This window comes from Arachis stenosperma, chromosome 2 (genome assembly GCF_014773155.1).
Source record: "Arachis stenosperma cultivar V10309 chromosome 2, arast.V10309.gnm1.PFL2, whole genome shotgun sequence".
In the NCBI taxonomy this organism is placed as follows: Eukaryota; Viridiplantae; Streptophyta; class Magnoliopsida; order Fabales; family Fabaceae; genus Arachis; species Arachis stenosperma.
Window position 1 is genome coordinate 97,717,924 of NC_080378.1, and position 15,202 is coordinate 97,733,125.

The following is a 15,202-nucleotide window of genomic DNA, read 5'->3' on the forward strand; positions in this document are numbered from 1 at the left end:
ACTGATAGAAAATATCTCTGCATTAAGTTACTCATCAACAAAGGATTAAACTATTTTGAAAGAATTTAAAGTCCGTAGCGAATAAAAAAACCACAAATTTAACTCCCAAAACTTTTAAATTGCTAACGATGTGTTTGTTTAGATGGAAATTGGGGGGAATTGAACATGAACGGAAAGAAAAAGGAAGGAAATCTGATATTTCACTTGTTTGGAAAGGAAAGAAAATGTAAAGGAAAAGAGAGAACAGTAACAAAAAGTTAGTGGATCCCACCAAAAACTTTCCTCTCCATCTAAAGGAGAAAATGGAAAGAAAACGCGTTCAGCTTCTTCATTTCCAAACCCTACCCTCTTCTTTTTCTGAAGACTCCTCTTCAACCTAAGATTACACTGTGCATCCTACCCACTTCGGCACTTCCAACACTATCAACCAGTGCAAGTGTTACTAGCGATCCATTCCTCCACCACATCTCAAACATTCTGGTAATGGCATCTTACATCTACGGATAAAATCTGGTAAGTTTTCTATCTTGCTCTTATTTCACCTTTCATTCTTTATTAGATTCATAGATCTGTGGGTCTGAGGTTCAATTTTGCAGTATAAGAACAAAGATTACCTTTTATTTTGAATTATGAGTTTGTTAATTTTCATGCCTATAAACTGTTTGATAAAATGTTCAAGTGAAAATATGCAAAGGTACTGAATTATAAGTTAATCAGAGTTAAAAGAATTGATGTGTGTATATACTATAGATAAGTTTTTTATGTTGCTCATACTTCCCATTTGACGCTGTGTGTTGATGGATCTGTCTTTGTGATTTAATTTTAAAGCATATGGACAGAGATTATATTTTAGTTTGATTTATTTATTTGTTAACTTTCATGTATGTAAACTGCTTGATCAAATGCTTCAATGAAAAAATGCTAACTCATAGTTTATTAACTTTTATGTCTATAAATTGCCTGATAAAATGCCCCATTCGAAATATAACTGCTAAACTATACTTGGTTTAGGTAAACTATAATTGATTTCTTAGGACACACAGAAATTATTATTATTTGGGAGCTCAGTTATTAAAAACGATAAAAATTAACAACTTATTTTTCACCGCAAAATAAACTTGTTCCACTGCACTTGTTCGCAAATTTGCTCCATAATCTACCCTTTCATATTTATTCAGCTATTTTATTTAGTTGTACACCAAATTCATAACTAATTTTCACATGGATAAATGTTGAAGTTGATTAAAATAATTTTTTTAATCTAAAAAGGACAAGTAAAAAAACGTTAAGCAATTTTAAAGGATTTGATTAACTTAATTTATGATATAACATATAACAAGTTAATTACTATCTTCATGTGAATATTCTTTATATATAAAAAAATTATCTTTCTTGGGGATGACTATCAAAGAATCCATTACTTTATCTGTTTCAAGTTCAACAAGTAATTTTGGAAAGTTGCAAGGTACTTTGCATATGTCGTCTCTGACCAAATTCATGTGTAGCTTAGATTTTTTTGCCTGTTTTTCATTAAGATAAGATGTTCAATATGGTCTCTTGTTTAGTACTTTTCTTCTAACATACTGTTTTCTATATATCCATAAGTTTTTTTTAATATTTATGTAAATTTATACCCAAAACCAGATTAACACCTATTACTTGTTTTTAATTTACTGTGTTTTTTATTTTTTTATTTTTTCTTTCAGATGTAGTTTATGTTTAAATTTTTTCGAAAAGTATAAAAAATTGTTATCTTTGAATTGGTTGAGATTCTTGAGCAATTAATTATATTCTTCGATTAGGAGGTCATATATATGAATACTAGTTATTCAACTGCATTGCTTATGCTTTACATATGATGCTATCTTCTTTTGTTTTTGTTGGTGCTGTAAACCTACGATTTGTACATTTGAAACTACAAAGTGCTTGTTAAATGGATAAAGCTGATCATGAAGAAAGTTTTTGGTCCCCGATATGGAAGACTTCCTTAATTGTGATTTCCCACTAAACCTTTTCTTTAAGTTCGGGGTCGATAATCAGAAAAATATGTTAACCCTTGAAAACCAAGAACATATATTAACAGTTTTGAGGGAGGATTGGAAAAGACGACAGAAATTATGTACAATAACACTGATATGTTACATCGTGCATATGTTATATTTATTGAGATTTATGTCTACACGGGTTGACAAATCCATCTCCCATAAATTGGTTGGGCGAGAACAAACTCGAGCTACTTTAATGCAACAGTTAAAAGAAACTCATAAGTGTCGTGACATCCTACGCATGGGCCCTGGTGCATTTCTTCAATTGTGTGAGAAATTAAGAGCAACACGTCAACTGAGGGATACAAAACATGTTACAGTAGAGGAGCAAGTTGCTAGGTTCTTGTATATAGTAGCTCATAATGTGAAAACAAGAACCATTTCTTTTTTCTACCACTGGTTTGGAGAAACTGTTAGCCGCCACTTTCATGCTGTGTTATCGGCAATCATTGTACTAGAAGATGAATTTCTTCGAAAACCATCTGCATCCATTATATCTCCGATGATCCTTCACAATCATAGATTTTATCCTTATTTTAAGGTATGGACATGAACAATTATGTGAATAAATAGTTTTGATTGATATATACAATTTCATGTTACTTTATTAAATAATGAACTATTATTTAGGACTGTATTGGAACTATAGATGGAACACATTTTCGTGTCAAAGTACCCATAGCGGACCAACCTAAATTTCGAGGGAGAAAAGACTGGCCGACACAGAATGTATTAGCTGCATGTAATTTTGATATGAAGTTCACCTATGTATTAACGGGTTGAGAAGGAACAGCATCTGACTCAAAAGTTCTTAAGAATGCATTATCGAGGGATGATAATCTTAAACTTCCACGAGGTTAGCATGTACATAAAACTATATTGTCTCATTAGTAGGTAAAGATTAGTAGTTTGTATGTTTATACTTAATTAATCATTTTCAATGATGGATTCTGTAGGAAAATTTTACCTTGGGGATGCTGGATTTATGCTTAAGCATGAATTAATTACCCTATATCGAAGTGTAAGGTATTACTTAAAAGAGTATGCAAGACGTGGCCCAGAAAATGAAAAGGAATTATTTAATCTTCATCATGCTTCATTGAAACATGTTATCGAAAGGTCATTTGGAGTTTTAAAGAAAAGATTTGCAATAATCACAAGTGGCACTGAACCACATTATGACTTTGAAACTATGACTGAAATTGTGCTAGCTTGTTGCATATTACATAACTTTTTAATGGGTGTAGATCCTGATCCACATCTGATAGCTCAAGTTGACCGAGAACTACAAGAAAATAATCCAGAAGAGGATGAAGTAGTTCGACATGAACAAGATGAAGACTATAGGCGGGGTGCCATATTAAGGGATGAAATAGCTGCTTAAATGTGGGCCGACTATCAACTAGGGCTCTGATCACTCATTTACAAAATTTTGCAAAAAAAGCTATTAGTTGTATTATCTGTGCACTGAGTTGATTTTATAACTATGATTTGTTATTATTGAATTCATGTTACCTCTTGAAGTGTTATCATATTCTGCTTGAGAACTTTGGTGTGCAATTATTGAATCACTTTGTCACATGTTGTACTTATGGAGTGTATTGAATCTTTATTTGTTGAATAAGTGATAAGATAGTTTACAAATGGTTTGATTTAAGATTACGGATGTTATTTCTATCCACTTGTTTTGTAGATTGAGAAGTGTTCATGGCAAAGAGAGCATCATGCCAAGGTGAGGCCACTAGTCGGGATACCCTAAGATGGACCGACGAAATGGATACAACCTTCATTGATGCTTTGATTGAAGAATGTCGTAAAGGTAATAGAGTGGATGGCACATTTACTACAATGACATATGACAACATACTTTCACATTTGAGATCTATGTATGGTAACCACATCCGCAAAGAGAATCTTAAGAATAGACTCAAGACTTTAAAGGATCATTTTGGAGTTTGTTATGATAATTTTCATGGGCTTAGTGGATTTTCTTGGAATCCAATTACAAAGATGTTTGAGGCTGAAGCTGAAGTTTGGGAAGAATTGATTAAGGTATACTTTATGCATTTACTCTCTTATTTGGTATTAAATGTCACTAGTAATTTTTGAAGAAGTATCTCAATAATATAGATTTTACATATAGGCACAGTCATAGTAAATATTCTTCTATTTGATTTAGGCAAAACCAGAAGTGAAAAAGTGGATGCGTACTCCAATCAAACATTATGATAAACTATTTGAGATATATGGTACAGACAGGGCAACAGGAAAACATGCTGAAAGTGCCAAAGAAAAAGTGAAAAGGTGGGAGAAGCATAAAGAAACAATTAACTTGAATGATGATGATAGTTTTTTAAATATGGAAGAGGAGTGGAATGAGGATCCGGTTACTCCTCATGCTACTAGTTTCACAATGGGTCATAGTCCTGAAATTGGTTTATCTAACCAATCAACTGGCTCTCAAGAAACATCATCAAGAAGTACTAAACGCAAAACAACCATGAGTGATAAATTAGAATCAGAAATGGAAACAATGAGTAAAGGCATTCAAGCATTGACTGACATGATGAAAGATGGGAATCATTTTTATGAGAGATCAATAAATATTGCTGAAAAGCAAGTGTTAACAGCTGAAGAACAAGTGCAGGTAGCTAAGGAGCAAGTTCAAATTGCTAAACAACAAGTGCGAAGAGCTGAAAGGAGTCTTGTGATTCTTGAGCAAAGTAGGCCTCGCATTTACTCTGAGAATGACGTGTGGACTGAGTTAGAGAATTTATGTGTGATGTCAGAATTGCGCATGAGGTGTTACCGCTTTTTATGCAGAGAAGATAGAACTAAGAGGGAATTTTTTGGTGTTCCGGCTGACGTACGTCTTGCCACATTATATGAATTGATGAGAGAAGCAGGTGCACTCTAAGAACAATAGTCCTAGTAATGTGGCTAATATTTTGAGACTGACACAAATATAACTATTACATCAAGATAGGTACAAGTATCTTCATATTTTGTGGGTAACATATCTATGACTTAATTAAGGCTTATCATGATAATACCTCATGTCTTTGTATTTTGTGACTTTCATAACTATAACTATTATTAACTATACTACTAGTGACTTAGTAAAAAAAGTGTATGGTATTAGTAATGATTTGATCAAAAAGGTCCTTGTATTAAGTTTGTTAGTTTCATATGTAATGACTGGATCATGTAATATTTTTTTTATGTGTATTTGTAAGTGTAATATAAGGCATCATATATTAATCAAATCATATAATGTGATTGGTTAGCCTCATTAAAATTATGTACATGTAATTATTGATTTAGATATTTTTTTCTAATGAAATTATTTTCAGTTTATGTATTAACATGAGTAGTAAATAAAAATAAAATTTATATTTTATCTAATTTGATCACGCTAACTGTGTTATTATTATTATTATTATTATTATTATTATTATTATTTTATCAAATTTGTATTTCTAACTTGTTATATTATAAATATAATTAAATTTTGTTGTTATTATTTAATCACATTTATGAATATTTACATAATTGTATACATAATAATATTACTATATTATTTGAAGAGTAATATTGTCATTATATAACTTATTCATTTTTTCTCTCCATTTTTCTTTCCAAACAAACAACATAAATTATTTATCTTTCAATATCTTTTCATCTTATTTTCCTTCCATCTAAACACACCCATAAAAATTAAATTTCACTTTTATTTCTTTCTTTTCTATTTCTTTTCACTCAATTTCTTTCCTTCCTATTTCTTTCCACCCCAAACAAAGTGTAAGAGTCTAAAAACCCCTATCATTAGTATTTCTCTGTTTTATTCTACGTTCTCGCGTCTTCTTCCACGTTTTCCTTCCTCTCTTCATTTTTCACCTTCATGCGCGACCGTTTAATATTGCGGTTACTAAGCCCTGCAGCCCTGTGCACGTTCTTCACTCTGCCACTTTTTCGAAATTTAAGAAGTACAAGGAAACAAAAAAAAAACAAGTGTGACTGATTTAAGTTTATTCTATTTCTCATGTTTTGGTTATTATGCTGCACCTAACTCCCTAATTCTATTTTCCTAATTTTCAGGTAAGATTCCTTTTTCAACTTGCTCAGTTTAGTTGGACTCAATCTTGTGCCTCCATTTGTCCAGGTCCTTAGGCAAATTCCCAACATCCAAAATATTTGGTTCTTTTTGTGTAATCCCAAGTGTTTGTTATTTTATCATCAAAGCCTCATAGATGAATAGATGATGAGAGATATTTACACATTTAACGCATTTAATTAATGTTTTTAAATTATATATGAAATTTATAAAATATTATCACAGTAGTATAATTAATTAATTATATCCATTTTTAATAATAATTTATGTGAATATAAAATTAATTATTTTTTCTAATATAATGTTATATAATTAGATATATAATTTATACTGATAATGTATAAAAATTAAATTTATATATAATTATTTATTTTCATTTATAATATGTAAATTATATATAAAATACATAATAAATAATTATTGGTACTCTCCAGAAACCAATATTTACTAGTTGGTGAATTTTAGTATACAGAGCAAAAATTGGTACAGATTTAAAGATTTGTTTACACCACACTTTCTAAAGCCACATTTTAAACCGTAACTCTTCATAAAGAAAAGCGTCACCTAATGGAAAAAAAGTAAATTAGAAGATTTAAGAGAAGAAATAATCAAGTTATCAAAATTAATAGATCAAAAATTAATGATTTTAACTAATGTTAACTGTAATGACACCGAATTCTTAAAATCAATACAAAATGATTTTTCTCAAAATCTTTATTTTACTATAAGTTTTATTGAAGGACTTCAAAAACCTGAAAAAACTTATTTTTCACACGGAATTTCTAAGAAATGTTACCATGGAAATGATTCCCCACATCTTTATCATACTTTTAACCCACAATTAAATTCTATAGTAGATATGTTTGAAGAAATATTAGTATCCATAAAATTTCAAAGAAATAAAGAAAAAGAGAATCCCAAAGAAGAAAATTTTCAAAATATAATCAACATAACAGATCTAAAAGTAAAACCACCACTAAAATTATGAATATTGAAGAAAAATTAGAAGAAGTTACAATGCTTTTTAAACAATTAAAAATGGCTCAAGAAAATAATATTATGGAACAAGGATTTCAAATAGAAGAAGAATTAGTAAATTCTGAAAATATAGAAAATGAAGAACACATCCTAGATTATTCAAGTGACGAAGAACCAGCAATTTCAATACAAGTAAAAAATGAAGCTGGAACATCTAAAAATAACCAATCTCAATATAAATGGGAAACAGGTTTTGATAATTATGCTTTTAAAAAAGGGTTTATAAATAAAGATTCAAAATATACAAAAATATCATCAAAATACGTTCCTAAAATCCAGAAAATGGAAGGAGAAAGAATGCTTGATTTAGACTGTAAAAAGAATGAAAAAGAAATTTTCGAAAATTGGTTGAATCCCTTTTTATTAGAAGCTTTTACTAATCCAAAGTTTAGTGATTTGTCTGGAAGAGATATTTGGAATTACATAGGATTTCATACTAAAGGAACTATAAGAGATTATATGACATCAATAGAAAACCAAATAATAGAAGATTTAGCAACAAAAACAACAGCTTATGATAAGATATTATATATAATGATGATTCTATATAAAGAATTTTTTGGAAAAAATATTATAGATCATAGACAAAAAGTCTATAATAAAGAATATCAAGAAGCAAAAAACTATTTAGCTAATATCCAGATATATGATCTATTTAATGTGGAATCTTATATATGTGAATATAGAATACATTATTACAAATTAAAAGAAGAAGATAAAAATCATTATCTTAGTATGTATATAACAAAACTTTCATATCCTGCTAATGAATTTATAATGGAAAGATTTATAAGAGAAATAAATAGAGGGACAATTGAAAATAATTTTGGTGGAGCAACCGCTGCAATAAGAGAGGAAATAAAAGAACGTTGTATGCAAGAAGCAACTCAAAAAAGATTTGCAAATATAATTAGAATTTGCTGTCAGGATAATGAAGAGATACCCCAAAAATATGGGCTTAATAAAAATTTTTAGAGAAAAAGAAAATACCAATTTAGAAAAAGAAAATACTATCCAAACTGGAGAAAAAATAGGTATTTTAGAACAAGAAATAACAATAAAAACAAAAGGCAAAAAAGTGACTATTGCCCAAATAAAAAAGAAAACTGTAAGTGTTGGTATTGCCAAGAAGAAGGACACTATGCAAATGAATGTCCGAAAAAAAAGGATAAAAAAGATCTTACTAAACAAATAGAAATTGCTAAGTCTTGTTTCATGGAACCTTTAGAGGAATCTGATGATAACCTAGATTATATTTTTTAATATGTCTCAGAAACAGACTCAGAGACTGAGTAATAATGGCACATTTATTACTATAAAAATAACAGAAAAATTTATAAATGCTTTTATAGATTCTAGAGCAACACAATGCTTTGCTAGTTCAAATATAAAACTTGATTGGAAAAAATTAAAGAAACCATTAAGAGTTAGAATAGCTGATAAATCAATACATAAAATTGACCAAAAAGTAGAGATGGCTGAAATTTTTATTCAAAATTATAGGTTCATTGTTCCATCTATATATATGTTAGATTCTGGAATGGATTTTATCATAGGAAATAACTTTTTAAAACTATATCATCCATTCATTCAAGAATTAACATATATAGTTTTAAAAGCTCCACACGATTCTTCAATAAATCAAAAATCAAAACGTATAAAAATACCAACTACTACTATAGATAAGATCTTAAAATTTAAAATATTTCCTATATTAGAAACATGTTATTTAAATTTATACTTTCAGATAAACATTCCAAAAAATAATCTTGAAATAAAGATAGAGGAACTTTTGGATGAAATTTGTGCTGAAAATCCTTTAGATATTAAAAATACAAATAACGAATTAGTAAGCATTAAATTAAAAGATCCTACAAAAGAGATAAATGTTCCAAATAAAATTCCTTATTCCGCAAGAGATAGAGAAGAGTTCTCTTTAGAATGTAGAGATTTTTTGGAAAAAGGAATTATAAGATTAAGTAAAAGTCCTCATGCGGCTCCAGCCTTTTATGTCGAAAACGATAATGAAATTAAAAGGGGAAAACGAAGAATGGTTATTAACTATAAGAAGATGAATGAAGCAACTATTGGTGATGCTCATAAACTTCCAAGAAAAGATTCTATTTTAGAAAAGATAAAAGGAGCAACTTGGTTTTCATCTCTTGATGCAAAATCAGGATATTGGCAACTTCGTTTAGACGAAGAAACAAAGAAATTAACTGCTTTTACTTGCCCAACAAAAGAATCAACAAGTGTGTTACTCTATGAATGGAATGTATTACCATTCGGATTAAAACAAGCTCCAGGTATTTATCAAAGATTTATGGAAGAAAATCTAAAAGAGTTAAATGAATTTGTTTTAGTGTACATTGATGATATACTAATTTTTACAAAACAGGATAAAGAAGATCATCTTCAAAAATTATTAATAGTTTTAGAAAGATGTAAAGAAAAAGGACTAGTTCTTAGCAAAAAGAAAGCAATAATAGCAAAACAAGAAATAGAGTTTCTTGGATTAATTCTATCCACTCAAGGAAAGCTAAAACTTCAGCCAAATGTCCTAGAAAAGGTAAATTTATTTCCTAATAAAATAGAAGATAGAAAATAATTACAAATATTTTTAGGATGTATAAATTATATTTCTGATCAAGGATTTTTAAAGAATATAACAGAATACACTAAAAGCTTATTTCCAAAAATAAGTACTAAAAAAGAATGGAAATGGGATGAAAAAGATAGTATGCAAATTCAAAGGATTAAAGAATTATGTGAAAAACTTCCAGAACTTTATATTCCAGAAGAAAATGACTACTTAATAGTAGAAACAGATGCTTCAGACATAACTTGGTCAGGATGTCTAAAAGCTAAGAAAGCTATAAAAAGTTTGGAACAAGAAAAAGAATCACTAGATTCTAAATATTCTCCAAAGGAATTACTTTGCAGGTATATTTCAGGGACTTTTACTCCAACAGAACGGAGATATACCACTCATGAAAAGGAAACTCTAGCATCAATTAAATCTCTTAAGAAATGGAAAATTGATTTACTACCCAGAGAATTTACATTAAGGACAGATTCAAGTTATCTAACAGGTTTCATACGATATAATTTTAAAGTTGATTATAATCATGGACGATTGGTAAGATGGCAATTATTTTTGTTACAATATCCAATAAAAATTGAATATATTAAAGGTGACAAAAATGTGATTGCAGATACATTAACAAGAGAATGGAGTTCGTCTACAACGCATTAGATCAAGAAATTCAGAAATACGAACAAGAACTTGAAAAATGCAAGCATTGTCAGCAAATAAGGACACAGATCCAATCCCTCAAGAAAGCCATCGAAGAAATGAAATCAACACAACAACCAAAACCATCAGAGTTCAGCCAGCTAAGCGTGGTGGACAAATCAGGTGAAGAAAAAATTCCAGAAAATAAAACAATTGCTGAAATTATCAAAAAATCCACCCAAGATAAAAAATATTATGTAATTTATAATGGCCCCATGAAAGGAGTATATGATGCCTGGGAAAAAGCAGCACCATTTACACATCAATCAAGGATAATTCATAAAGGAGGGTTTTTAACACTGGAAGAAGCAAAAGAATCTTTCAGGGAATATGAAGCTCTTCATCCAGAGCAAACCCTAAAAAGAGCAGATAAAGCTCCAATTCAAACCCAGAGAACAGGAATAATAAGAAACATTCCTATAAGGACTGAAATCAAGGAAAAGAAAAGGGTATGTAGATCAAATCTCAGAGAAACCCTTAACATAGTCCTAAATTGGACTGAAGAAAAAAGAGCAATCTTGGGATATTATCCTATTGCCAAAGAACAGCTAACAAAGCTGGTTATATTTCCAGATGCTTCCCCATCTGACACCTATCAGTTTTTCCAGTATGGATTAATTGATACAATTTTAATTTTTAATGATTTGAAAATTATTAGTGAGTTTCCTGCAGGATTCATTGATGCAGTAAAGAGATTTAAAAATATGATTGACAACGTAAATCCAAGGGATATATCCCTAAAATTTACGAATAGTCAACCTATTTTTAATGAAGAAGAAGAATGCTTGGTTCCAGCACATCAAGTAATCTTCATGTCCGTCTTCCCAGGAAATTTTCAACCAATTGATCAAATTCAAGATTTAACAATCTACAGCCATGAAGGAAGACTAGCCAGCACACTAGCAAGGGTCTTCGAAAGAACTCAAAAGATAACAAGGGAATCTCACACAAGAATCAATTATAAAAGCAGAAATACTTTGCTTGTGTCCAGTAAAAGGAATGAAATTGAAGAAAGAGAGATGAGACTCTTAGTGGAATTTGAATCAGCATTCTACAACTTATCTGGACTCTTAGAAAAGCTCCCCGAAGGGATAAAAAGGAATCTCTGCTATTTGATAAAAGACAGAGAAGACCACAAGTGCCAGCTATGTGTCTCAGAGTTATCTGAAGAAAGCAATAATGAAACGGAATCAACCCACATGATAAAGGAAGGAGACAACGCATCTGAAGGTCACATAATGAAAGAGGAGGACAGCACATCTGAAGCATCTCTCAACATTATTGCATAGTGACGTAAGCGCTTAGGTCATAGAGCACCAACAATGTAGCTGGTGCAAGATAATAAACAATGACGTAAGCAATGACGTCATAAGAAGGGTAAGGATGGGAATTGTCCATCAGACCCAACCATTATAAATAGGTTGCTTAGGCAATTGTAGAAATCATCAAACAATAGAAAGCAGGAGGCTACGAGTACTTATATGCTAGGAGAGCAAGGAGGAAGCTGCCGAGGCGATTCTATAGTTTGAAGAAGAATTCCCTTAGGAAAAACCAATTCTAAACTCCCCTCTGGAGTTAGTATCTACAATCTCCCCTCTGGTGATAAAAACATCTTATGTAAAATATATTAAATAAATGAAGTTTTTCTCCAAAAAGGTACGCCTTTATCCTAATTTCTTAGTTATGAATTATTTAGAAAGCTTAGAATTAACAGAAGAATCTGATTATTATAGATTAACTGCTTTATTAGATAATGAAAAATAGGCTGTTCTAAAAATAGAATTAAATCTCAAATCAAATGAAAATTTCAATAAACAAAATCTTTTAAAAGAAGTTTTTAATAGAAAAAATATAATATACTATGAAAAATTTAACTTGAAGCCCCTATAAAGATAAAATCCGCCAATGGAGAACTTGAAATAGCTTTGATAAATGATGAAGAATTGAGTAAACAGATTGAGAAAATTAAGGATCAATAAAAAAGATCTAAAATTGGATGGATTCATATTAGTACTATACAAGTCTTAATCAAATCTACATATATGAAAGGAATTAATTCACCAATAAGCTTAATAATCTGTGATAAAAGAATTACTGATGACCCAATAGATCAAATAATTGGAATTGTTCATGGAAACTTGGCAAACGTAAATGTTAAATTCAATGCCCATCTTGGATATGCTATACCTTTATCAACTGAAAACCTTGGAAGATCTATAAGTTTGGCTTATAAATTTCATAGAAAGAATCCAATGGAACAAGACGATGAACCTTTTTCAATTACATATGCAATAAATTATGCTTTAACAAATAGCCATCATAGTATAATATTTAAAAACAGAGAAAGAATTTATGTTGATGAATTATTTCAGAAAATTGTAAAAACAGAAATACCAAAATATAAAGCTATTGAAAACCCAGTTCTATTATTAAAAGAACCATCAGAAAAATTAGTTTCATCGAATTTTCAAATAAGAGAATCTAAAATTAATAGCCCTTTAAGTTTATCCAAGTTAAAGATTAAAGAAGAAAATTCTGAAATAAAAGAATTAACAAAAAAGGTCGAAAAATTAAATGAAACCCTAAACATTAAATTATGACAATAAATAAAGAAAAAATATATGTAACTTATCAAGACAAGAAACAAGAGCTCTTTGAAAGAGAAAATCGGTTGAATTATTTACAATTTTCTGAAATAAATCAAAGAGCATTTGAAGCTCTAAAAATAATTTATGGCAAGTTAAAAAGAGAAGTCGAAGAACTAGAAAAATTAATAGAATCTCTAGAAAATAGTGATGAATCGATGATAGAATTTGCAGAAATTCTAAGATAAATAATGAAGCATACAAAGATTGAAAGACCAGAAAATAAAATAAATAGGAAGAGGGCGAAAAAATTAAAAAGTAAAATAAAGGAGTATATAAGAAAATTAAATAATCTTCAGATCGAAATTGATGACCTTATAATAAAAAGGATAGAAATAAGAATAAATATAAACAAGTTGAAGTTAAACTTAAAAAATTTATAAATGCCTGGAAAATCATATTATGACTTAAAAGAATTAAAGCTGTTAAAAGAAAAAATGGAAAATGAAGTTGAAAAATTAAAAAGATATTTAGAAACAACAGAAAATGTAGAAACAAAAGAAGTTTTTGAGGATTTAAGAAATTATATTAAAGAAAAAGACAAACAGATAAAAGATTTTATATACAATAATCCATGCAAAAAAGAATATTATAAACTAAAACAAGATTGAAAAATCAGAATTATAAATACTAGTAATACGGTCAATACTTTTTATTATGAATTGGCAAATTAATCGAAGAGTTAATAAAAATTTCGAAAAAGAAATTAAAAGAAAAGACGCTTAGCCAAGTTAACGATTAAGGGTAACACTTTCTCTTTAAGCAACACTTTTAATGACACGCTTTTTCAGCCACAAAAAGACAAAAATCTATACAGACACATCTATACACTAGATGGCCCTTACTAGTTTATTAAAAAAAGTTACTTGTTCATTTAAACACTTGGTTAAATTTATCTTCTTGTATTGAATATAATGGTAAATAATGATTTTTTCCATTTAAATTAAAAAAGGGTTTCTCTAAATAGAAAATTTGAAGACATTAATAAACTTATGAACATGGATTTTAATATAATATTATTTATATTTCAATTATGTGATAGTAATAAATTTAAGATTTTCTTCTCAATAATTAAAGATAGTGTGATTATAAATAAATACTTAGACACGAAAATCCTTTTTTTATATAAGGAAAAAGTTAGATACAAACCACCTAGCAATGGAAATTGAAAAGTAATGAACTATGAAGTACAGATAACATTAGAAAATTGGGGGTAGTTAAAAGATCCTAACGTATGCTTACTCATAAATGTTGTTAATTCTTTATTATTTTTTATTTATAGTATCTCACAATCATAATCCGACATATCAAAGACGGATTCATGGCAGATCAAAAAATTACTGTATATATTAAATAAGATTTAAATCTCTAATATTTAGCAGATTAAATAAATTTATGTCAGATTAATTTTTATTTATTTTTTTTACGATATTTTTTATTTCGACATGTACTAAGTTTCATTTAAAAATTTATTATTGGTCAATAAATTATTACATATATAAAGTAGAATTCGAACCTCAATATTTTTTTAAGTGGACTAATGAATTAATCGTTAGACCAACCCAACTTAATTATTTTTTTATTATTTTAATGACATCATTCGGCAGCAAACAAAAAGAAAAAAGTGGCAGGCCCAAGTTGGATGATTTAGAGCCACCTATGTTGGCTCTTGTGCTTTGGCTAACTCATAAGTCTCCCTAAATCATATCATCATCACATAATTTCAAAAACAATGAAAATTAGATCGTAGAATTTGGGGTATTTTTTAAAATTGTTAATTGGAATTTCCGCAAGCTAGAAGATTCTATTTGTATTGACTATTGAGGATTTGGTCTCATTCTTTCGCTTTCGTACTATTAACAGCCTCCGCAGGGTAGCAACCGCCAAGCGGCGATCTTTCCCTTTTTCACTATTATTTCCCTTTTTTTTTAATAAAAAAACAAAATTGTATAGCAAATAAGCAACGCTAACAAGGAAAAGACAATAATAGAAAAGATAATATGAACTTATATGTAAGACACTTAATAATTAAGTCGTTTATTTGGTCAAATAATTAGAATTCTTG

The 15,202-nt window shown here is 29.2% G+C and overlaps 2 protein-coding genes across 2 annotated transcripts; both read left to right on the forward strand.

Moving 5' to 3' along the window:
* Positions 1-2,286: 2,286 nt before the first annotated feature.
* On the forward strand, positions 2,287-3,429 carry LOC130963240 (uncharacterized). The gene is made up of 4 exons (XM_057889373.1): positions 2,287-2,586; positions 2,676-2,787; positions 2,839-2,901; positions 3,002-3,429. The coding sequence occupies exons 1-4, from the start codon at positions 2,287-2,289 to the stop codon at positions 3,427-3,429; spliced, it is 903 nt and encodes a 300-aa protein (XP_057745356.1).
* A 389-nt stretch (positions 3,430-3,818) lies between these two features.
* Positions 3,819-4,962, forward strand: LOC130963241 (L10-interacting MYB domain-containing protein-like). The gene is made up of 2 exons (XM_057889374.1): positions 3,819-4,097; positions 4,225-4,962. Exons 1-2 carry the CDS (start codon positions 3,819-3,821, stop codon positions 4,960-4,962), a joined length of 1,017 nt encoding a protein of 338 aa, XP_057745357.1.
* The last annotated feature ends 10,240 nt before the right edge of the window (positions 4,963-15,202 follow it).

What these genes read in the sequence shown, in the direction of transcription:
- LOC130963240 (XM_057889373.1), top strand. Translation starts at nt 2,287, where the DNA reads ATGGGCCCTGGTGCATTTCTTCAATTGTGTGAGAAATTAAGAGCAACA. An exon ending in ACAGAATGTATTAGCTGCAT is followed by an intron (nt 2,788 to 2,838) that starts GTAATTTTGATA and finishes GAGAAGGAACAG; the next exon opens with CATCTGACTCAAAAGTTCTT. An exon ending in TAATCTTAAACTTCCACGAG is followed by an intron (nt 2,902 to 3,001) that starts GTTAGCATGTAC and finishes TGGATTCTGTAG; the next exon opens with GAAAATTTTACCTTGGGGAT.
- LOC130963241 (XM_057889374.1), top strand. Translation starts at nt 3,819, where the DNA reads ATGGATACAACCTTCATTGATGCTTTGATTGAAGAATGTCGTAAAGGT. An exon ending in TTTGGGAAGAATTGATTAAG is followed by an intron (nt 4,098 to 4,224) that starts GTATACTTTATG and finishes TATTTGATTTAG; the next exon opens with GCAAAACCAGAAGTGAAAAA.